At 38.2% G+C, this 17111-nt stretch overlaps 2 protein-coding genes across 2 annotated transcripts; both read left to right on the forward strand.

Moving 5' to 3' along the window:
- Window positions 1-1852: 1852 nt before the first annotated feature.
- On the forward strand, window positions 1853-2983 carry OR7A115 (olfactory receptor family 7 subfamily A member 115). The gene has a single exon (NM_001390824.1). The coding sequence runs from the start codon at window positions 1853-1855 to the stop codon at window positions 2981-2983; it is 1131 nt and encodes a 376-aa protein (NP_001377753.1).
- Window positions 2984-14397: 11414 nt separating this feature from the next.
- On the forward strand, window positions 14398-15435 carry OR7A113 (olfactory receptor family 7 subfamily A member 113). Its single transcript, NM_001390823.1, has one exon. The coding sequence runs from the start codon at window positions 14398-14400 to the stop codon at window positions 15433-15435; it is 1038 nt and encodes a 345-aa protein (NP_001377752.1).
- The last annotated feature ends 1676 nt before the right edge of the window (window positions 15436-17111 follow it).

The following is a 17111-nucleotide window of genomic DNA, read 5'->3' on the forward strand; positions in this document are numbered from 1 at the left end:
GGCTTACAATGTTGTGTTGGTTTCTGCCAGACAACATCGCAAATCATCCATAATTATATAAGATGGGCTTCCCTGATAGCAGTTGGTAAAGAATCTGCCTGAAATGCAGGAGACCCAGTTCAATTCCTGGGTTGGGAAGATCCACTGGAGAAGGGATAGGCTGCCCACTCCAATATTCTTGGGCCTCTCTTGTGGCTCAGCTGGTAAAGAATCTGCCTGCAATGCAGGACACCTGGGTTTGATCCCTGGGTTGAAAAGATTTTCTGGAGAAGGGAAAGGCTACCCACTCCAGTATTCTGGTATGGAGAGTTCCAGGGACTGTATAGTCCATGGGGTTGCAAAGGGTCAGACACAACTAAGAAACTTTCACTTTCACTTTTCACTTTTATATACATGTGTGTGTGTGTGGGTGTGTGTGTGTGTGTATCACCTCCCTCTTGAACCACCCTCTCCTACCCCTATCCCACTCCCACAGAAAGCCAGTCTGAATACAAAATTGTCATATTTAAATAGAGCCCTGTTTTATGTGTCCAGGGTATTTAGGTACTACTGAAGCTGAAGCTCCAATCCTTTGGCTATCTGATGCAAAGAGCTGACTCTGCAAAAATAGTACTGGACTTTAGGTACTATTATTACACTTAGGGAAGAAAGATAATCTAATGTTGACAGCTTGGCTTGTGACATTGTTTTTCCTAATTGTGTGCCTGAGATTGAGAATAGCCTGGTCATTGCAAGGAGGCCTCTTGGTACCTCCAAATTTTCTAATACTATATCTTATCACTTTACCTCATGGACTTTCCCATGGATACAAAAGCTTCCTTTCAAACTTGATTTTCTGAAACAAATACCTTTTCAGGTCCTTTCACCTGGGGGTTATCTCTGTCCACCTCACACATTTCCTTCAGATAACCTCACATTTCCGGCCCTCACTTCCATGAGGTCTCTGTTCAGATGTTTGGCAGACTATCTGAACACTCCATAAAACATTGTTGTTGTTGTTATTCACTCAGACATGTGCAGCTCTTTGCAACCCCATGGACTGCAGCACACCAGGCTTCCCTGTACTTCACCATTTCTGGAAGTTTGCTCAAACTCATGTCCATTGAGTCAGGTGATGCCATCCAACCATCTCATTCTCTGTGGCCCTCTCCTCCTCCTGCCCTCAGTGTTTCCCACCATCAGGGATTTTTGCAGAGTCAGATCTTTGCATTAGATAGCCAAAGGTTTGGAGCTTCAGCTTCAGCATCAGTCCTTGCAATGAATATTCAGAGATGACTTCCTTTAGGATTGACTGGTTTGATCTTGCAGTCCAAGGGACTCTCAAGAGTCTTCTCTAACACCACAGTTCAAAAACATCAATTCTTTGGCCTTTAGCCTTCTTTATAGTCAAACTCTCACATCTGTACGTGACTACTGGAGAAACCATAGTTTTGACTATAAGGAAACTTTGTCAGCAAAGTGATGTCTCTGCTTTTTGATATGCTATCTAAGTTTGTCATAGCTTTTCTTCCAAGGAGCAAGCATCCTTTAATTCCAGGGTGCAGTCACGATCCGCAGTGATTTTGGAGCCCAAGAAAATAAAGCATAATACCCCCATTGACTTTCTTCTTCATACTAGATCTCTTTCTTCATAGCAACTATCTCTCAGTACAGTATGCTCTTTATCTAGAAGTAGGTCAGTCCTCAATTTATATTCCCCCAAAACATGGCAGAATTTCTCATCTAAACTCCCCAATACACGACCATTTGGGGAGGAGGCTAGATATGGGCCAGAAGTTGATACTCAGAAATGGCACAGGGGATCTCTTGAAGGAGAAATTTTCATACAAAAATTATGGATTTTAATTTTTGAATGCAAAATTGTAGAATTTCAACATTATTACAATGCCAATTTCAGATAAAACTAGTCATGTCATTTGTTTTTTTTGTTTTTTTTTTTTTTTTTTTTTTTGTCTGTTTGTTTCCAGGCAGTCACCTCTACTACATGGAATTGGGGAATGATACAGAAATTTCAGAGTTTCTTCTTCTGGGATTTTCACAGGAACCAGAACTGCAGGCCCTCATATTTGGACTGTTCCTCTCCATGTACCTGATCACCGTGTTTGGAAACCTGCTTATCATCCTGGCAGTCAGCTCAGACGCCCACCTACACACCCCCATGTACTTCTTTCTCACCAATCTGTCCTTTGTAGACATTTGTTTCACCTCTACCACTATCCCAAAGATGTTGTGGAATGTCCAGACCCAGAGCAAAGTTATAACCTATGAAGGCTGCATCACACAAATTTATTTTTTCCTACTGTCTGCAGTGTTGGACATCTTCCTTCTCACAGTGATGGCCTATGACCGCTTTGTGGCCATCTGTCACCCCCTGCACTACATGGTCATTATGAACCCTCGGCTCTGCTTTCTGCTGGTTCTGGTGTCCTGGACCATCAGTATCCTGAATTCCTTGTTACAAAGTTTAATTTTGTTACAGCTTTCTTTTTGCACTGTTGTGGAAATCCCTGACTTTTTTTGTGACCTCAGTCAGATAATCCAACTTGCCTGTTCTGACACCTTTCTTAATAATATGGTAATGTATCTTACAGTTGTACTTCTGAGTAGTGGTCCCCTGGCTGGTATCCTTTATTCTTACTCAAAGATAGTTTCCTGTATATGCAGAATCTCATCAGTTCAGGGGAAGTATAAAGCATTTTCCATCTGTGCATCTCACCTCTCAGTCGTCTCCTTATTCTTTTGTACAAGCCTAGGAGTGTACCTTAGCTCTCCTGCTACCCACAGCTCACACTCAAGTGCAACAGCCTCGGTGATGTACACTGTGGTCACACCCATGCTGAACCCCTTTATCTACAGTCTGAGAAACAAAGACATAAAGGGGGCTCTGAAAAGATTCTTTATGATGGCAAGTCTAAAAAGGTCAGTTATTCTAGATTTGGAGAAGTGCCCAAGATTGCAGATCTCAAAGTCTCAGAATAAGTAGTTGTGATTTTTTAAATCAGACTTTGGAAGTATAAGTTGCCCTGTTATTTATTTCCTAGAATTCTCATTTTTTTCCAACTACTCTACACAATTTAATTACTCACTTAATTACTCTTCTCTGTCAGATATCCAACCATTTTTATTTTCTTCTGTTCTTTCTTCCTATTTTTCCTACTTCATCCCCAAACTTTGATATCAAAAAGTTGGAAATTCTCATTTATCTCATGAAACTGCTTGGGTTTATTAAGAACAATTTCTTTTAAAATGACAAATACCATACCAGATGATGCATCTTAGTTTTGCTAAAAGAATACTCATGAGTTACCACTTCATCAGAAAAAAAAAAAAAAAAAAACTAAACTAAACTACAGAGTTCAGTTTTATAACATTGTGGGAGAGGAAAAACCTGAGACTACAATTTTTCACTTCTGGGTCCATCATTCCTTTTTTGGCCTGAACTGGTGTTCCTGATAATGCAGACCTTAACATAACAGTCTATTTTATAAAAGGTCATTAGGTTTTATTCTCCTGAATAGGATTCTGTTCTCTTATAAGACTCTATGTACACATTCCTTACCATAATCATTAGCAAAGCTGATTATCAAATACAGATCTGCCAGTGTAGTCTACACAGAAACTGAAATAAATCAATTGACTTAATATGATCTTTAGCCATATTATAACTATATCAGAGTCATATGATTTAATATGAATCAGAGATGTCATTGTATATAATTAAACAAATTTTAAATGATACTTTGTATTATTACACATGCCATTTATTTTTAAGCTGTATGTATATTCATTAAAGTATGGAATATCAGTGTAAATATATAAGATGATTGATGAACCTGTTTTTATTTTTTCTTATTGACTTATCTCACTCACCCTACTTAAAAATTTCAGGTGATGCCTACAGCTATCACTTTTTCCATTGTTCTAAATAAAACTTAGCATCTATCCTAAATGTTGTCAGAAACAAAATAAGCAGTGAATGGGCAGTATCATCCACTATTTATCTCACATACACAAAGCAATTCCTTCAACTATCATGATCAAAACTGAATCATAAGAATGTGCTTTCCTGTATAGACATAAGACCTAGGGTCAGCCTGTTTTGTACACAAACATGCATGTTCTTGCAAGCTCTCCTATCAGGAAAGGAACATCAGTGAAGTCACTTTTTTTTTTAATTTTTTATAATTATTATTTTTTACTTTACAATTTTGTATTGGTTTTGCCATACATCAACATGCATCTGCCACAGGTGTACAGGTGTTCCCCATCCTGAACCCCCCTCCCACCTCCCTCCCCATACCATCCCTCTGGGTCATCCCAGTGCACCAGCCCCAAGCACTGAAGTCACTTTTTAATAGAGTTGTGTAGGGGGAAAAAGTTGGATGAGAGTAATTGAAAATGCCATTTGCAAATGTTAGAACACAGTGAAATACAACAAGCAATAGATTATTATCTTTGCTCTAAATATCGTTCCACTGATGATTATATTTGTTAGCAGGCAGAGTAACCATCCATCATAAAATGAAATATTAAAACATATGGTACATATACACAATGGAGTATTACTCAGCCATTAAAAAGAATACATTTGAATCAGTTCTAATGAGGTGGATGAAACTGGAGCCTATTATACAGAGTGAAGTAAGCCAGAAGGAAAAACACCAATACAGTATACTAACGCATATATATGGAATTTAGAAAGATGATAACAATAACCCTGTGTACGAGACAGCAAAAGTGACGCTGATGTATGGAACAGTCTTATGGACTCTGTGGGAGAGGGAGAGGGTGGGAAGATTTGGGAGAATGGCATTGAAACATGTAAAATATCATGTATGAAATGAGATGCCAGTCCAGGTTCAATGCACGATACTGGATGCTTGGGGCTGGTGCACTGGGACGACCTGGAGGGATGGTATGGGGAGGGAGGAGGGAGGAGGGCTCAGGAGGGGGAGCACATGTATACCTGTGATGGATTCATTTTGATGTTTGGCAAAACTAATACAATTACGTAAAGTTTAAAAATAAAATAAAATTAAAAAAAAAATTAAAAAAAACCATAATGTATTTATTATCAAATGGGATGGGATGGTTTGGAGTTGTTCCAAGTTATACTAGATTTCTTGTGAGTCTGTAATTAGCTGCCAGTCTCTGTAATTAGCTTTCAGTCTCTATATAGTTGGAGAAGGAAATGGCAACCCACTCCAGTATTCTTGCCTGGAGAATCCCAGGGACAGAGGAGCCTGGTGGGCTGCCATCAATGGGGTTGCACAGAATCAGACACGACTGAAGGAACTTAGTAGCAGCAGCAGCAACAGCTCTATACAGTACTTCTAAGGCTCACCCATGATCCTGTGCCTGGGTGTAGTGCTCATCTCTCTAAAACCAAACTATGGACAGTTCATCCATTTCTATATCTAGGTTAACATAGTTTACAGAAAAAAAAATGAGTTTGTCATAAGTAAGTTGTCTTAAATGAGATTGAGGGCCAAAGAATTGATGCTTTTGAACTGTGGTGCTGGAGAAGACTCTTGAGAGTCCCTTGGACTGCAAGGAGATCAAACCAGTCCATCCTAAAGAAAATCAGCCCTGAATATTCATGGGAGGACTGATGCTGAAGGTCCAATACTTTGGTCACCTGATGTGAAGAGCTGACTCATTGGAAAAGCCCCTGATGCTGGGAAAGATTGAGGGCAGGAGGAGAAGAGGTCAATAGAGGATTAAGTGGTTGGATGGCATCACTGACTCAGTGATGGGAGTCCGACTCTTTGTGACACCCACGGACTGTAGCCTGCTAGGCTTCTCTGTCCATGGGATTCTCCAGTCAAGAATACTGGAGTGTGTTGCCATGCCCTCCTCCAGGGAATCTTCCCGACTCAGGGATTGAACCCAGTGTCTCTTGTGTCTCCTGCATTGACAGTGGGTTCTTTACCACTAGCGACATGTGGGAGTGAAAGTGAAAGTTGCTCACTGTGTCTGACTCTTTGAGACCCCATGGACTGTAGGCAACCAGGCTCCCTTATCCATGGGAATTCTGCAGGTCAGAATACTAGGCTGTGTATCCATTCCACTCTCCAGGGGATCTTCCCAACCAGGGAATGAATCCAGGTCTCCTGCATTGCAGGCAGATTCTTTACCTTTTTAACCACCAAGGAAATCAGTGCCACCTGGGAATCCCATTGAACAGGGTAAGGAAAGAAAATTTTGTATGACTCCCATCTCCTCTACCCCAAGTCTGGACATCCCAGTGAGAAGGGAGACACCTCAAAGTGGGGAAAGAAGAGTGAAGTGAACATCTGTACTTATAATCTGGAGTAACAGGAGGAATATGTGCCCAAAAAACAGATATAGGGAGCAAAATTCTTCATAGTTGCTAATTCAGGGCTTAATGGGACACCATTGTTTCTTTTGGGTGTTCAAAGCCTGTCTCAGAGACCGGCATTTCACTTCTTCCTGTCATCTTTCCAGGGGAAAGATTTCAATCTCTACCATCAACCATCCAGCGGGAATTTGTGATTCTTCCTGGAGACTGTTCTCTCAGAGATCACAATCCTTGAGTCTGAAAGCCCCGTAGACATTGTAGGAGTGAATCAGAGAGAAGGAAAACCAAGAATGTTTACCTGAGCCAATCCTCCCTGAACTATGGCCCCCAATTCACTGTGACTGGTTGCTTGTTTGCCTCATTCATTAATTAATTTACTTATGATGCCTAAAAAAGAAGTGAATACTGTACTCAGCAAAGCAAGGTCAATGTTGAAAATTAAATTGAAGTGTGTGTTAAGTCACTTCAGTCGTGTCTGACTCTTTTGACCCTGCAGAATGTAGCCCACCAGACTCCTCTGTCCAAGAGAATGCTGGAGTGGGTTGCCATGCCCTTCCCAGGAGATCTTCCCGACCCAAGTATCAAACCTGCATCTCTTACAACTCCTGCATTGGCAGGAGGCTTTTTCACCACTAGCGCCACCTTGGAAGCCCAACTAGAGGATAGAATGGGAGATGTAAAGTGCTTCTGGTAAAAGTGGAAAATAAGTCCAAGGATCTTTGTAATTAACTGGTGTAGAGAAATATCCTTATTAGCAGAGGAGGGAATACACAGTGAAGTGATGGCATTCTTTTTATTTTAAAAGATGGTGCATACTTGACTGTATATTAATGAGAAACATAGACCAAAGAATTCTTGAAAGGATTCTCTTGCAATAGCATTTCATTAGATATATTTCTCATGGTATCCTCTCAATGTGGGTATTCACATGAAAGAAAATTATATAATATATCAAACCAGACATGGTAATGATCTTTACTTTCAAATTATTTCATTATCTGTGAAGGTGAATTATTTGTGAGTTTGTTAGATATGTACTTTCTCCATCGTAATTTGTCTATGGGAGTCCTTTCCTTTTGTATAATGATGTCATAGTATTTCTATTGCCATTTTTCTTCACATTCATTAAAAAAAGCAAAAGGGGATTTTTGTTTTTTTGTGTGTTTTTTAACCAACTAGCTGTTTTACATTTGGTTCATTTATGTATGTATAGATTTTTTGTTGAAGAAGGGAATACTAATTTTCTAGAGTTATTGGGAAACATCCCCTCACAAGTCAATGCTTTGAAACTCCATGGGACCTAGTAAACACAGGTTATCATTCTCAGATTTGGAGAAAATGTTAGATCAAGTTTGAGATAAGGTGTAATGAGGTGAGACTTCTGGAAGGCAGAAGAGTTCATGGAGAACTAAGAATAGACTGGATTCACCTGATTGCTACTAATCTGGTCTCTTGGGAACAGAGACTCAATAGGAATCATTTTCTTTTTGTTCAGATCAGCATCCCACAGGGAAATTATAAACTCAGAAGTTGGGGCAACAATGGAAATGGTGCCTAAGGAGCAGCCTAGGGAGCTATAACTATCTCCTCTGCTGTAATTCCTTAGTGTGTGCATTCCTGGTGCTGGAGAGGACTTGATTGTTGCTTTTGGAGTCTTATCATAGCTCAGGAACCAACACTTTGCTCCTTCCTGTTGGCTTGTCTGAAAAAGAGCTTCTATCTCCATTGCTGATCATCCAGACAGCAATTCAGACATCCACATAGAGATTTTTCTCTTAGGGACATTATCCAGGTACATCTGAAAACTCAATAAGTAGGTGAGAAAAAAGGTTCAGAGAGAAATGAACCTGAAAAATTTTACCTAAGCTCACATAAGAACCAGACCACTCTAGCCCTGAGACAAGAGCTTGCCATGTGACTATACTAGAGAGACTAATTAACCTATAATTAATTCACTTAATGTGGTAAAAAGAGAAGTGTCTTCTGAACTTAGAAATACAAGGAGTATTGTTGCAGCTAACTCATGGAATATAAAGTTCAGCTTAATGAGAATGAAGAAGGAATTCGAGGCATAGTGTAGTTCCCGTAGAATTAGAACATGGCTGAGGATATTTACAGTTAAGGGGAGTTGTATTATAGAATATTAGTTTCAGAGTCTTGTGCAGTGAACTAAAGGCAGTTTTTAAATGCTTAAGATGGGATGTATTTGAGCATTTATTTACTAGAAAGATTCATTTTTTTTATTAGATAGTTTATTTTATGATATTGAGCCACACGAACTGTTATCAAATTTTGTCAACTAATCCTTTGTTGGTTGCATATTTTGTAAATATTTTCATGTTTTGCATCTTTTATTTTCATGTTTGTTCATGTATCATGTTTATGTTTGAGTATGTTTGTGTGTTGATTAGAAACAGACTAAGGGAGGTGAATATTTGTTTGCATAGATGTCCCTCATGTTGGATATCCATATGGATTACAAATTGTACCTAATATGAAAAAGAGTTATGCTAACAAGCTCTACTTTACAACTATTTCATTACTGAGAGGTGGGGAAGCAACAGTGACACTTGAAACGCAGGGGGAAAAATCAAATTCATCTCATTGGCAGTGATAACCATTCATTTGTTAACAGGAAGGAACTACTCTATTTACTTATTGAATAAATCTGTCGAGCTCCTCCAGACAGTGTATACTACTCTTTTACTACATAAAAGAGAACGTTAGCATTTACAATGGTTCCATTGACCGCCCCCCCCCCCCGTGACAAAACAAAACAAAACAAAACTAATATATGGTACATCAGAGATTCAAAACTCAGTTTTCAAGTGCCCAGAGTCTTTTCATATGGTATCATTTTAAAAAAAATATTTCACCATTTCAACTTTTAAAATGTACAATGATTGTTGTACCCTGTATATTTTCTGTTTTAAATTGAGAATTTATTTCCTGTGATCATTATTATAATGGAATGTTTAATTAGCAAAGGATCATAACATTGTAAAATGTTGTTTGTTTTTCTGGAGACTAAATTGTGTGTATGTTTTTCCTGATTTATTAGGTATTCTGGGCATTGATGAGATATAACTGGGGTTCAAATATTACCAGAACCAATAAATTTTTTTTTTCTCATCACAATTTCTCAGGAACCACGTGAATATTCTAGATCTTTTCACCTACTGATGTGTAGGTCTCTCCTCTGTTTTTAAATTGACTTTTATGTTTTCTTAAATACAGGACACAAAATGGTCATATAAATATGGATCTTCATGTTTACATATCCATGGGAGGCTTACCAACTGGAATTTGGGTATTATTTTTACATTCTTTTATTTACTGAGGTAACATTGGTTTAAAACTTTGCATAAGTTCCATGTGAATATTATATTTTGACTTCTACTACAGTGTGCTCACCACCAAAAGTTCAGTTTCCATCCTTCACTACACAGTTGTCACTATTTACCCATTTTGTCTGCCCCCAATGCTCCCTGCGACAACTACTGTGTTCTCTGTATCTAAGTGTTTGTTAGAGCTATTTCCTTCCATCATACCTCCTAGTTTAGATGAACATTTGTCAAAAATGGTAAGACTTATTTTGCCTGAATAGTATTCCATGGTGGACACCTACCACATCTTCTTTATCCATTCATCTATAAATGGCTGCTTCCATATTTTAGTTGTTTTCAATAATACTGCAATGAACATTGGTGTGCATACCTCTTTTCAATTTAGTGGGACTTTTGGGAGGTGTGGGTAAAATATTCAAAAGTGGAATTTTTGGATGATATGTCAGTGTTATTTTTAAATTTTGAGGAAATTCCACACTGTTTTTCAATAGTGACACCACTAATTTATATTCCTACCAACAGTGCATAAGGGTTACCTATGGTCTTCATCCTGTTTAACACAGTATTTCTAGACTTTTTGATTAATAGTCCTCCTAATGGGCCAGAGGTAATATGTCATTTTGGTTTTGCTTTGCATTTCACTAAAAATTAGTGAGATTGGACATCTTTTCCTGTGCCTGCTGGTCATTTGTATGTCTTCTTTGGAGAAAACGTCTATTCAGCTCTTCTGCCCACTTTTGAATTAGGTTGTTTGTAGTTTCATTGCTGACTTATATGAGTTCTTTATAAACAATGGGTATGAACCCCTTATCTGATACATTATTGGTGACAATTATCTCCCATTTAGTAGGTTGTCTTTTCATTTTATTAATGTTTTGCCTTGCTGAGCAGATTAATTAATGTAATCCCATTAGATTATTTTTTTTTTTTCTGCCTTGGAATTATCTAACAATATATTGCAAAAGAGTGTATTGCTTTTGTCTTCTTCTAGAAGTTTTATGATTTCTCAGGTCTTGCATTCATTAGTTTAACCCATTTTGAGTTGATTTTTTTGTTGTTGTTAGGAATTAAAATTTTATTCTCTTGTTGCAATTGTAAGTGGGTTTGTATTTGACTTTATTTTTTCCTGCTATTTCATCATTATTGTTTATAAACATTGTAGTTTTTTATATTGATTTTATACCTGTAACTTCATAGTATTCATTTGTTATTTCTAATAGTATTTAGTGGGATCTTTAGAGTTTCCTACTCAAAAATTTATGTCATCTGTGATTTATGATAGATTTACTTCCTTTCCAATTCCAAAAAATAAATGTATTTTATTTATTTTCTTGCCTCATTACACTGGCTAGGACTCCAATACTATATTGAATAATAATAGGAAGAGTGGGTACCTTTGTCATGTTTCTAATCTTAGAGAGATTGCATCTAGTTTTTCAACATTGATTATGATGTTAGCAGTGAGTTTGTCATATATGGGTTTTATTATGTTGAGATAAATTCCCTCTATACCCACTTTATTGAAAATTTATATGGTTAAAGTTTTTATGAATCTTTTGAACTCTCTTTCAACATCAGCATCTTTTTCTGGATCTACTGAACTGATCACATGATATTTATTCTTCATTATTGCTGTTTTCCATGTTAATTTACAGATGTTAAAACATCCTTGCATTCCAGAAACATAAACCACTTGACTACACTTTTTTATGGTGTGTGGTCCTTTTAAGAATTGTTGTATTCTTTTGTTAATATTTCATTGAGGCTTTTTGCTCTATGCCCTTCAGATCTATTGCACTACATTTTTTTGCTCTTGTTGTTGTTCTAGTTTGGTTTGGGAATCAGGGTAAATTTGGTCTCATGAAGTTATTAAGGATGGTTTTTTTCTCTTTTAATTTTTGGAAGAGTTTGGGGATGATAAGTAGTGTTTCAAAGAATTCACCCCTGAAGCTGTCTGGTCCAGAACTTTCAATTTGGGGGAGCTTTTTGGTTACTGTTTTAATATCTGTACTTTCTTTTTAATATAAGAATTTATTTATTTTACTTTACAATATTGTATTGCTTTTGCCACACATTGACTTGAATGTCTGTACTAAATGATAGGTCTATTCAAATGTTCTATCCTCTAATGATTCAGTTATGAAATGTCATATAATTCTAAGATTCTGTTCATGTTTTCTAGGTTGTCCAATTTGTTGACTTATAGTTGTACATAATCTTTTGTATTTCTCAGGTATTCATTACTATTTCTCCTTTTTCATTTCTGATTTTATTAATCAAAGACTTCTGCCTTTCTATTTTTTTAGTGAATCTAGTAAAGGTTTGCCAATTTTGTTTGTTTTTTCAAAGAACCAGCTGTTAGTATGACTGATCATTCCTATTTTTATAGTTTTTATTTCATTAATTTCTTCTCTGATTTATATTATTTCATTCTTTCTACTGAATTTGAGCTGTATCTTCTTCTTTTTCTGCTTCCTTTAGATATAAAGTTAGATTGTTTGTTGAGAGCATTCTTGTATCTTGAGGTAGGTCTGTGTTCTTATAAATTTCCCTCTCATTCTTTTGCCCATCTCAGAGATTTAGACATGCCACATTTTCATTTTTATTTGTCTTCAGATATTTTTCTTAATGACTCCTTTGATTTCTCAATTGACCAATAGTTGCTCAGTAGCATGTTGTTTAGCCTGCATATATTCTTGATTTTTTTCAGTTCTCTTCTATAGTTAATTTGTAGTTTCATACCATTGTGATCAGAAAATGACTCATGAAATTTCAGTCTTCTGAATTTATTGAGACCTATTGTTTCCCAACATATGGGAAACAATACTCTTGAGAAAGTTCCATGTGCACTTGAGAAGAATGTATATTTTTCTGTATTTGGATGGAATGTTCTGTACAAATCTATAATGTCCATCTGGCCTAGTGAAAACGTAAGGCTGTTGTTTCTTGTTGATTTTCTGTCTCAATGAGCTATGCAGTGATGTAACTTCAGTTCAGTTCAGTCATTCAGTCGTGTCTGACTCTTTGCGACCCCATGAATCGCAGCACACCAGGCCTCCCTGTCCATCACCATCTCCCAGAGTTCACTCAGACTCATGTCCATCGAGTCAGTGATGCCATCCTCTGTCGTCCCCTTCTCCTCTTGCCCTCAATCCCTCCCAGCATTAGAGTCTTTTCCAATGAGTCAACTCTTCGCATGAGGTGGCCAAAGTACTGGAGTTTCAGCTTTAGTATCATTCCTTCCAAAGAACACCCAGGGTTGATGTCTTTCAGAATGGACTGGTTGGATCTCCTTGCAGTCCAAGGGATTCTCAAGAGTCTTCTTCAACACCACAGCTCAAAAGCACCATTTCTTTGGCAATCAGCTTTCTTCACAGTCCAACTCTCACATCCATGCATGACCACAGGAAAAACCATAGTCTTGACTAGACGGACCTTTGTTGGCAAAGTAATGTCTCTGCTTTTCAATATTCTATCTAGGTTGGTCATAACTTTTCTTCCAAGGAGTAAGCATCTTTTAATTTCATGGCTTCAGCCACCATCTGCAGTGATTTTGGAGCCCCCAAAAATAAAGTCTGACACTGTTTCCACTGTTTCCCCATCTATTTCACGTGAAGTGATGGGACCAGATGGCATGATCTTCGTTTTCTGAATGTTGAGCTTTAAGCCGACTTTTTCACTCTCCTCTTTCACTCTCATCAAGAGGCTTTTTAGTTCCTCTTCACTTTCTGCCATAAGGGTGGGGCCATCTGCATATCTGAGGTTATTGATATTTCTCCTGGCAATCTTGATTCCAGCTTGTGGTTCTTCCAGCCCAGCGTTTCTCATGATGTACTCTGCATAGAAATTAAATAAGCAGGGTGACAATATACAGCCTTGACGTACTCCTTTTCCTATTTGGAACTAGTCTGTTTTTCCATGTTCTAACTCTTGCTTCCTGACCTGCATATAGGTTTCTCAAGAGGCAGGTCAGATGGTCTGGTATTCCCATCTCTTTCAGAATTTTCCACAGTTTATTGTGATCCACACAGTCAAAGGCTTTGACATAGTCAATAAAGCAGAAATAGATGTTTTTTTGGATGTAGAAGAAGTGTCAAAGTCCTCCTCTATTATTGTGCTGCTGCCAATTTCTCCATTTAGGTCTCCTAATACTTGCTTTATGTATGTCAGTTCCTCTATTTTAGATGGATATATCTTAACAACATTTAGTAGAACTTTATGTTCTCCATTTTTAGGTCTTCTTGAACTCTCAGTTTAAAAAAAAGGCACCCTCATCCACTGTTTTTACACTTTTTTACACTATTCATAGAATCTGTCACCATGTGGCATGACATAAGATATTTATGTGCTTATATTTTTTATTATTATTTTTTAGCTTTTCTTTCTTAGAATTTAAATCTAGAAAATGGCTAGTATTCAGCATATATTCCTCAAATGGATAAAAATATTTCTCATTAAAACTGTGTAATGCACGATCCCTTGAGAGAAAATCTGAAAGCTTTCTGCACATCATAATCTAACTGGGACTACCTTAGCACTGTAGATCTGTCTTTTCCACTTAGGTCAGTATTATGCCTCTCTCTCTAACAGAATTCCTAGTCAAAGATGTTACAAAACATCCTTTAAAAGTGAGGATTCATTAAAAATACAGATGAAAAGATGGATGAATAGATAGATAGGTAGGTAGATAGGTAGAGATAGATATAGATGTAATTGCAGCATTTTCAAATGAATAATGCCCATTTGGGTAAAAATGATTCACGCTATTTTTTTTTTTTCATTCCTAGTCATCAACACCACAACATGATACCAGGAAATGATACACAAGATTCAGAATTTCTTCTTCAGGGATTATCAATGAAACCAGAGCTACAGCCCCTCATATTTGGGCTTTTCCTCTTAATGTACCTGATCACTGGGTTTGGAAACCTGCTCATCATCCTGGCTGTCAGTTCAGACTCCCACCTCCACACCCCCATGTACTTCTTCCTCTCCAACCTGTCGTTTGTAGACATCTGTTTCACCACCACAACAATCCTAAAGATGCTAATTAATATACAGAGCCAGAGAAAAGCTATATCCTATGAAGGCTGCATCAGTCAGATGTATTTTTACATGCTGTTTGCAATGTTGGATGATTTTCTTCTGACCGTGATGGCCTACGACCGGTATGTGGCCATCTGCCACCCCCTGCACTACACAGTCATCATGAACCCTCGACTCTGTGGACTTCTGGTTCTGTTATCCTGGCTCATTAGTACCCTGCTTTCCTTGTTAGAAACCTTACTTGTGTTACGGCTGTCTTTCTGTACAGATTTGGAAATCCCTCACTTTTTCTGTGAAATCAAGCAGATTGTCCAACTTGCCTGTGATGATACACTTCTTAATGATACCATTATGTATTTTACAGCAGTGCTGTTGGGTGGTGGTCCCCTGGCTGGTATCCTTTACTCTTACTCTAAGATAATGTTCTCCATACATGGAATCTCATCACCTCAGGGGAAATATAAAGCAGTCTCCATCTGTGCATCTCACCTCTCAGTTGTCTTCTTATATTATTGTTCAAGCCTAGGAGTGTACCTTAGCTCTGCTACTGCTCCCCACAACTCTCATTCAAGTGCAACAGCTTCTGTGATGTACACCGTGGTCACACCCATGCTGAACCCCTTCATCTACAGTCTCAGAAACAAAGACATAAAAAGAGCTCTGAAAAGAGTCATTCACATAAAAAGGGAAATTGTTCTGGGTTTGAAGAAGCATCCTTGAAGAAGACCCCAAGCTTTGGAACAAAAACTCCTATTCTTTGATTAGATTGTGGATGTTGAGCTTGCTTTTTCTATTCATTTCCTGGAATTTCTGTTTCTTTGACTTTTACACTTTAAATAAATTGTGCACTCACTTTTTGAAGCTTTTTCCTCTCTCTGATGAAAAGACAGTTATCCCCATTATCCACTTTCCTATTTTCAAAAAGTTTTTCCTAGCCTAAGAACAGAAAGACTTTGAAAGTCTGGTTAATTTCACGGTGCTACATGGATTACTTATGAATAATTTCATCTCAGATGATATATGCACATGCATGCATGCTCAGTTTCTTCAGCTGTGTCCCACTCTTTGTGACCCCATGGACCACAATGATGGATTCTCCAGGTGAGTATACTGGAGTGGGTTGTCCTGCCCTCCACCAGGGGATCTTCCCAACCCAGGCATTGAATTCACGTCTCCTGCATTGCAGGCAGCTTCTTTACCACTGAGCCATTGGGGAAGCCCCATGACATATGTATTATCTCAAATATTTTCAAAAGAACTACAAATACTGGAAAATGGATAACAAAGTGTCAATAAGCATATATTTATCATTAATATTTTAAATGCCAATGAGCTAAATGTTTCAATTAAAGACATAGGGTGGCTGATTGAGTTAAAAAAAAATAAGACTTCTATCTTCTCTATGCTTTTTATAAGAAACTCACTTCAGAGCTAAAGAACCACAAAGAATGATAGCAAAAGGGTTGAAAATATATTTCATGCATATGGAAAGTAAAAGAAATAGGAGATATGGAGAACATTATCTTGGGCGGGGGCGGGAAATAGACTTTAAAACAAAGGCTAAAACTTGGTGTTTGTGCTTGGCTGAGGAGCCAATGAGGCCAAGCTACTATCTGTGGGATTATGACTGAATGCCTCTAAGTCAGAATCCCGCCCAGACTGAAGGATTCGGCCGTGCCACAGGAGCCTCAGATAGCCAGTCCCCTGCCGTCTCCACCAACGGCCCCTGCCCATGACCTTTGGGGCATGGCATGGCATGCCCTGCCCTGCGAACGGACTGGGGTCTAGTGCAGATAACCCTTTGTCCTGGGGCATGGGGAGCTGCCCCTGCCTGTCATGCACCGCACATTCATGCGGAACCTGGTGCTAAACCATTCCTAGTCAACCTGCTTCTGGGTGGAGGTTTCCTTTGTAGCTGAGCAGCTCCCTCCCTGCGATCTATTTTTGACACAGGTGTTTGTAAGGGGGTGGGGGAGTAGAAATTTTAAAAGATAAAAGAAAAAAAGCCAAAACTAAATATAAATACATTATATAATATTAAAGTCATCAATACAAGAAGAGTGCATAATAGTTGCTAACATATAGGTGTTTAGTATGGGCTTCCCATGTGGTGCTAGTGGTAAAGAACCTGACTGCCAGTGCAGGAGATGTAAGAGTCATGGATCTGATCCCTGGGTTGGGGAAATTCCCTGGAGAAACGCACTGCTACCCATTTCAGTATTCTTGCCTGGAGAACCCCATGGACAGAGAAGCCTGGCAGACTACAGTCCATAGGGTCACACAGTGTTGGATACTACTGAAGTGACCTAGCACAACCCACACACATGTAACATAATATAGGAACACCTGGAAAAGACCCCAATGATGGGAAAGATTGAGGGCAGGAAGAGAAGGGA

Source organism: Bos taurus, chromosome 7, assembly GCF_002263795.3.
Source record: "Bos taurus isolate L1 Dominette 01449 registration number 42190680 breed Hereford chromosome 7, ARS-UCD2.0, whole genome shotgun sequence".
NCBI classification, from domain to species: Eukaryota; Metazoa; Chordata; class Mammalia; order Artiodactyla; family Bovidae; genus Bos; species Bos taurus.

What these genes read in the sequence shown, in the direction of transcription:
- OR7A115 (NM_001390824.1), top strand. Translation starts at nt 1,853, where the DNA reads ATGCAAAATTGTAGAATTTCAACATTATTACAATGCCAATTTCAGATA.
- OR7A113 (NM_001390823.1), top strand. Translation starts at nt 14,398, where the DNA reads ATGAATAATGCCCATTTGGGTAAAAATGATTCACGCTATTTTTTTTTT.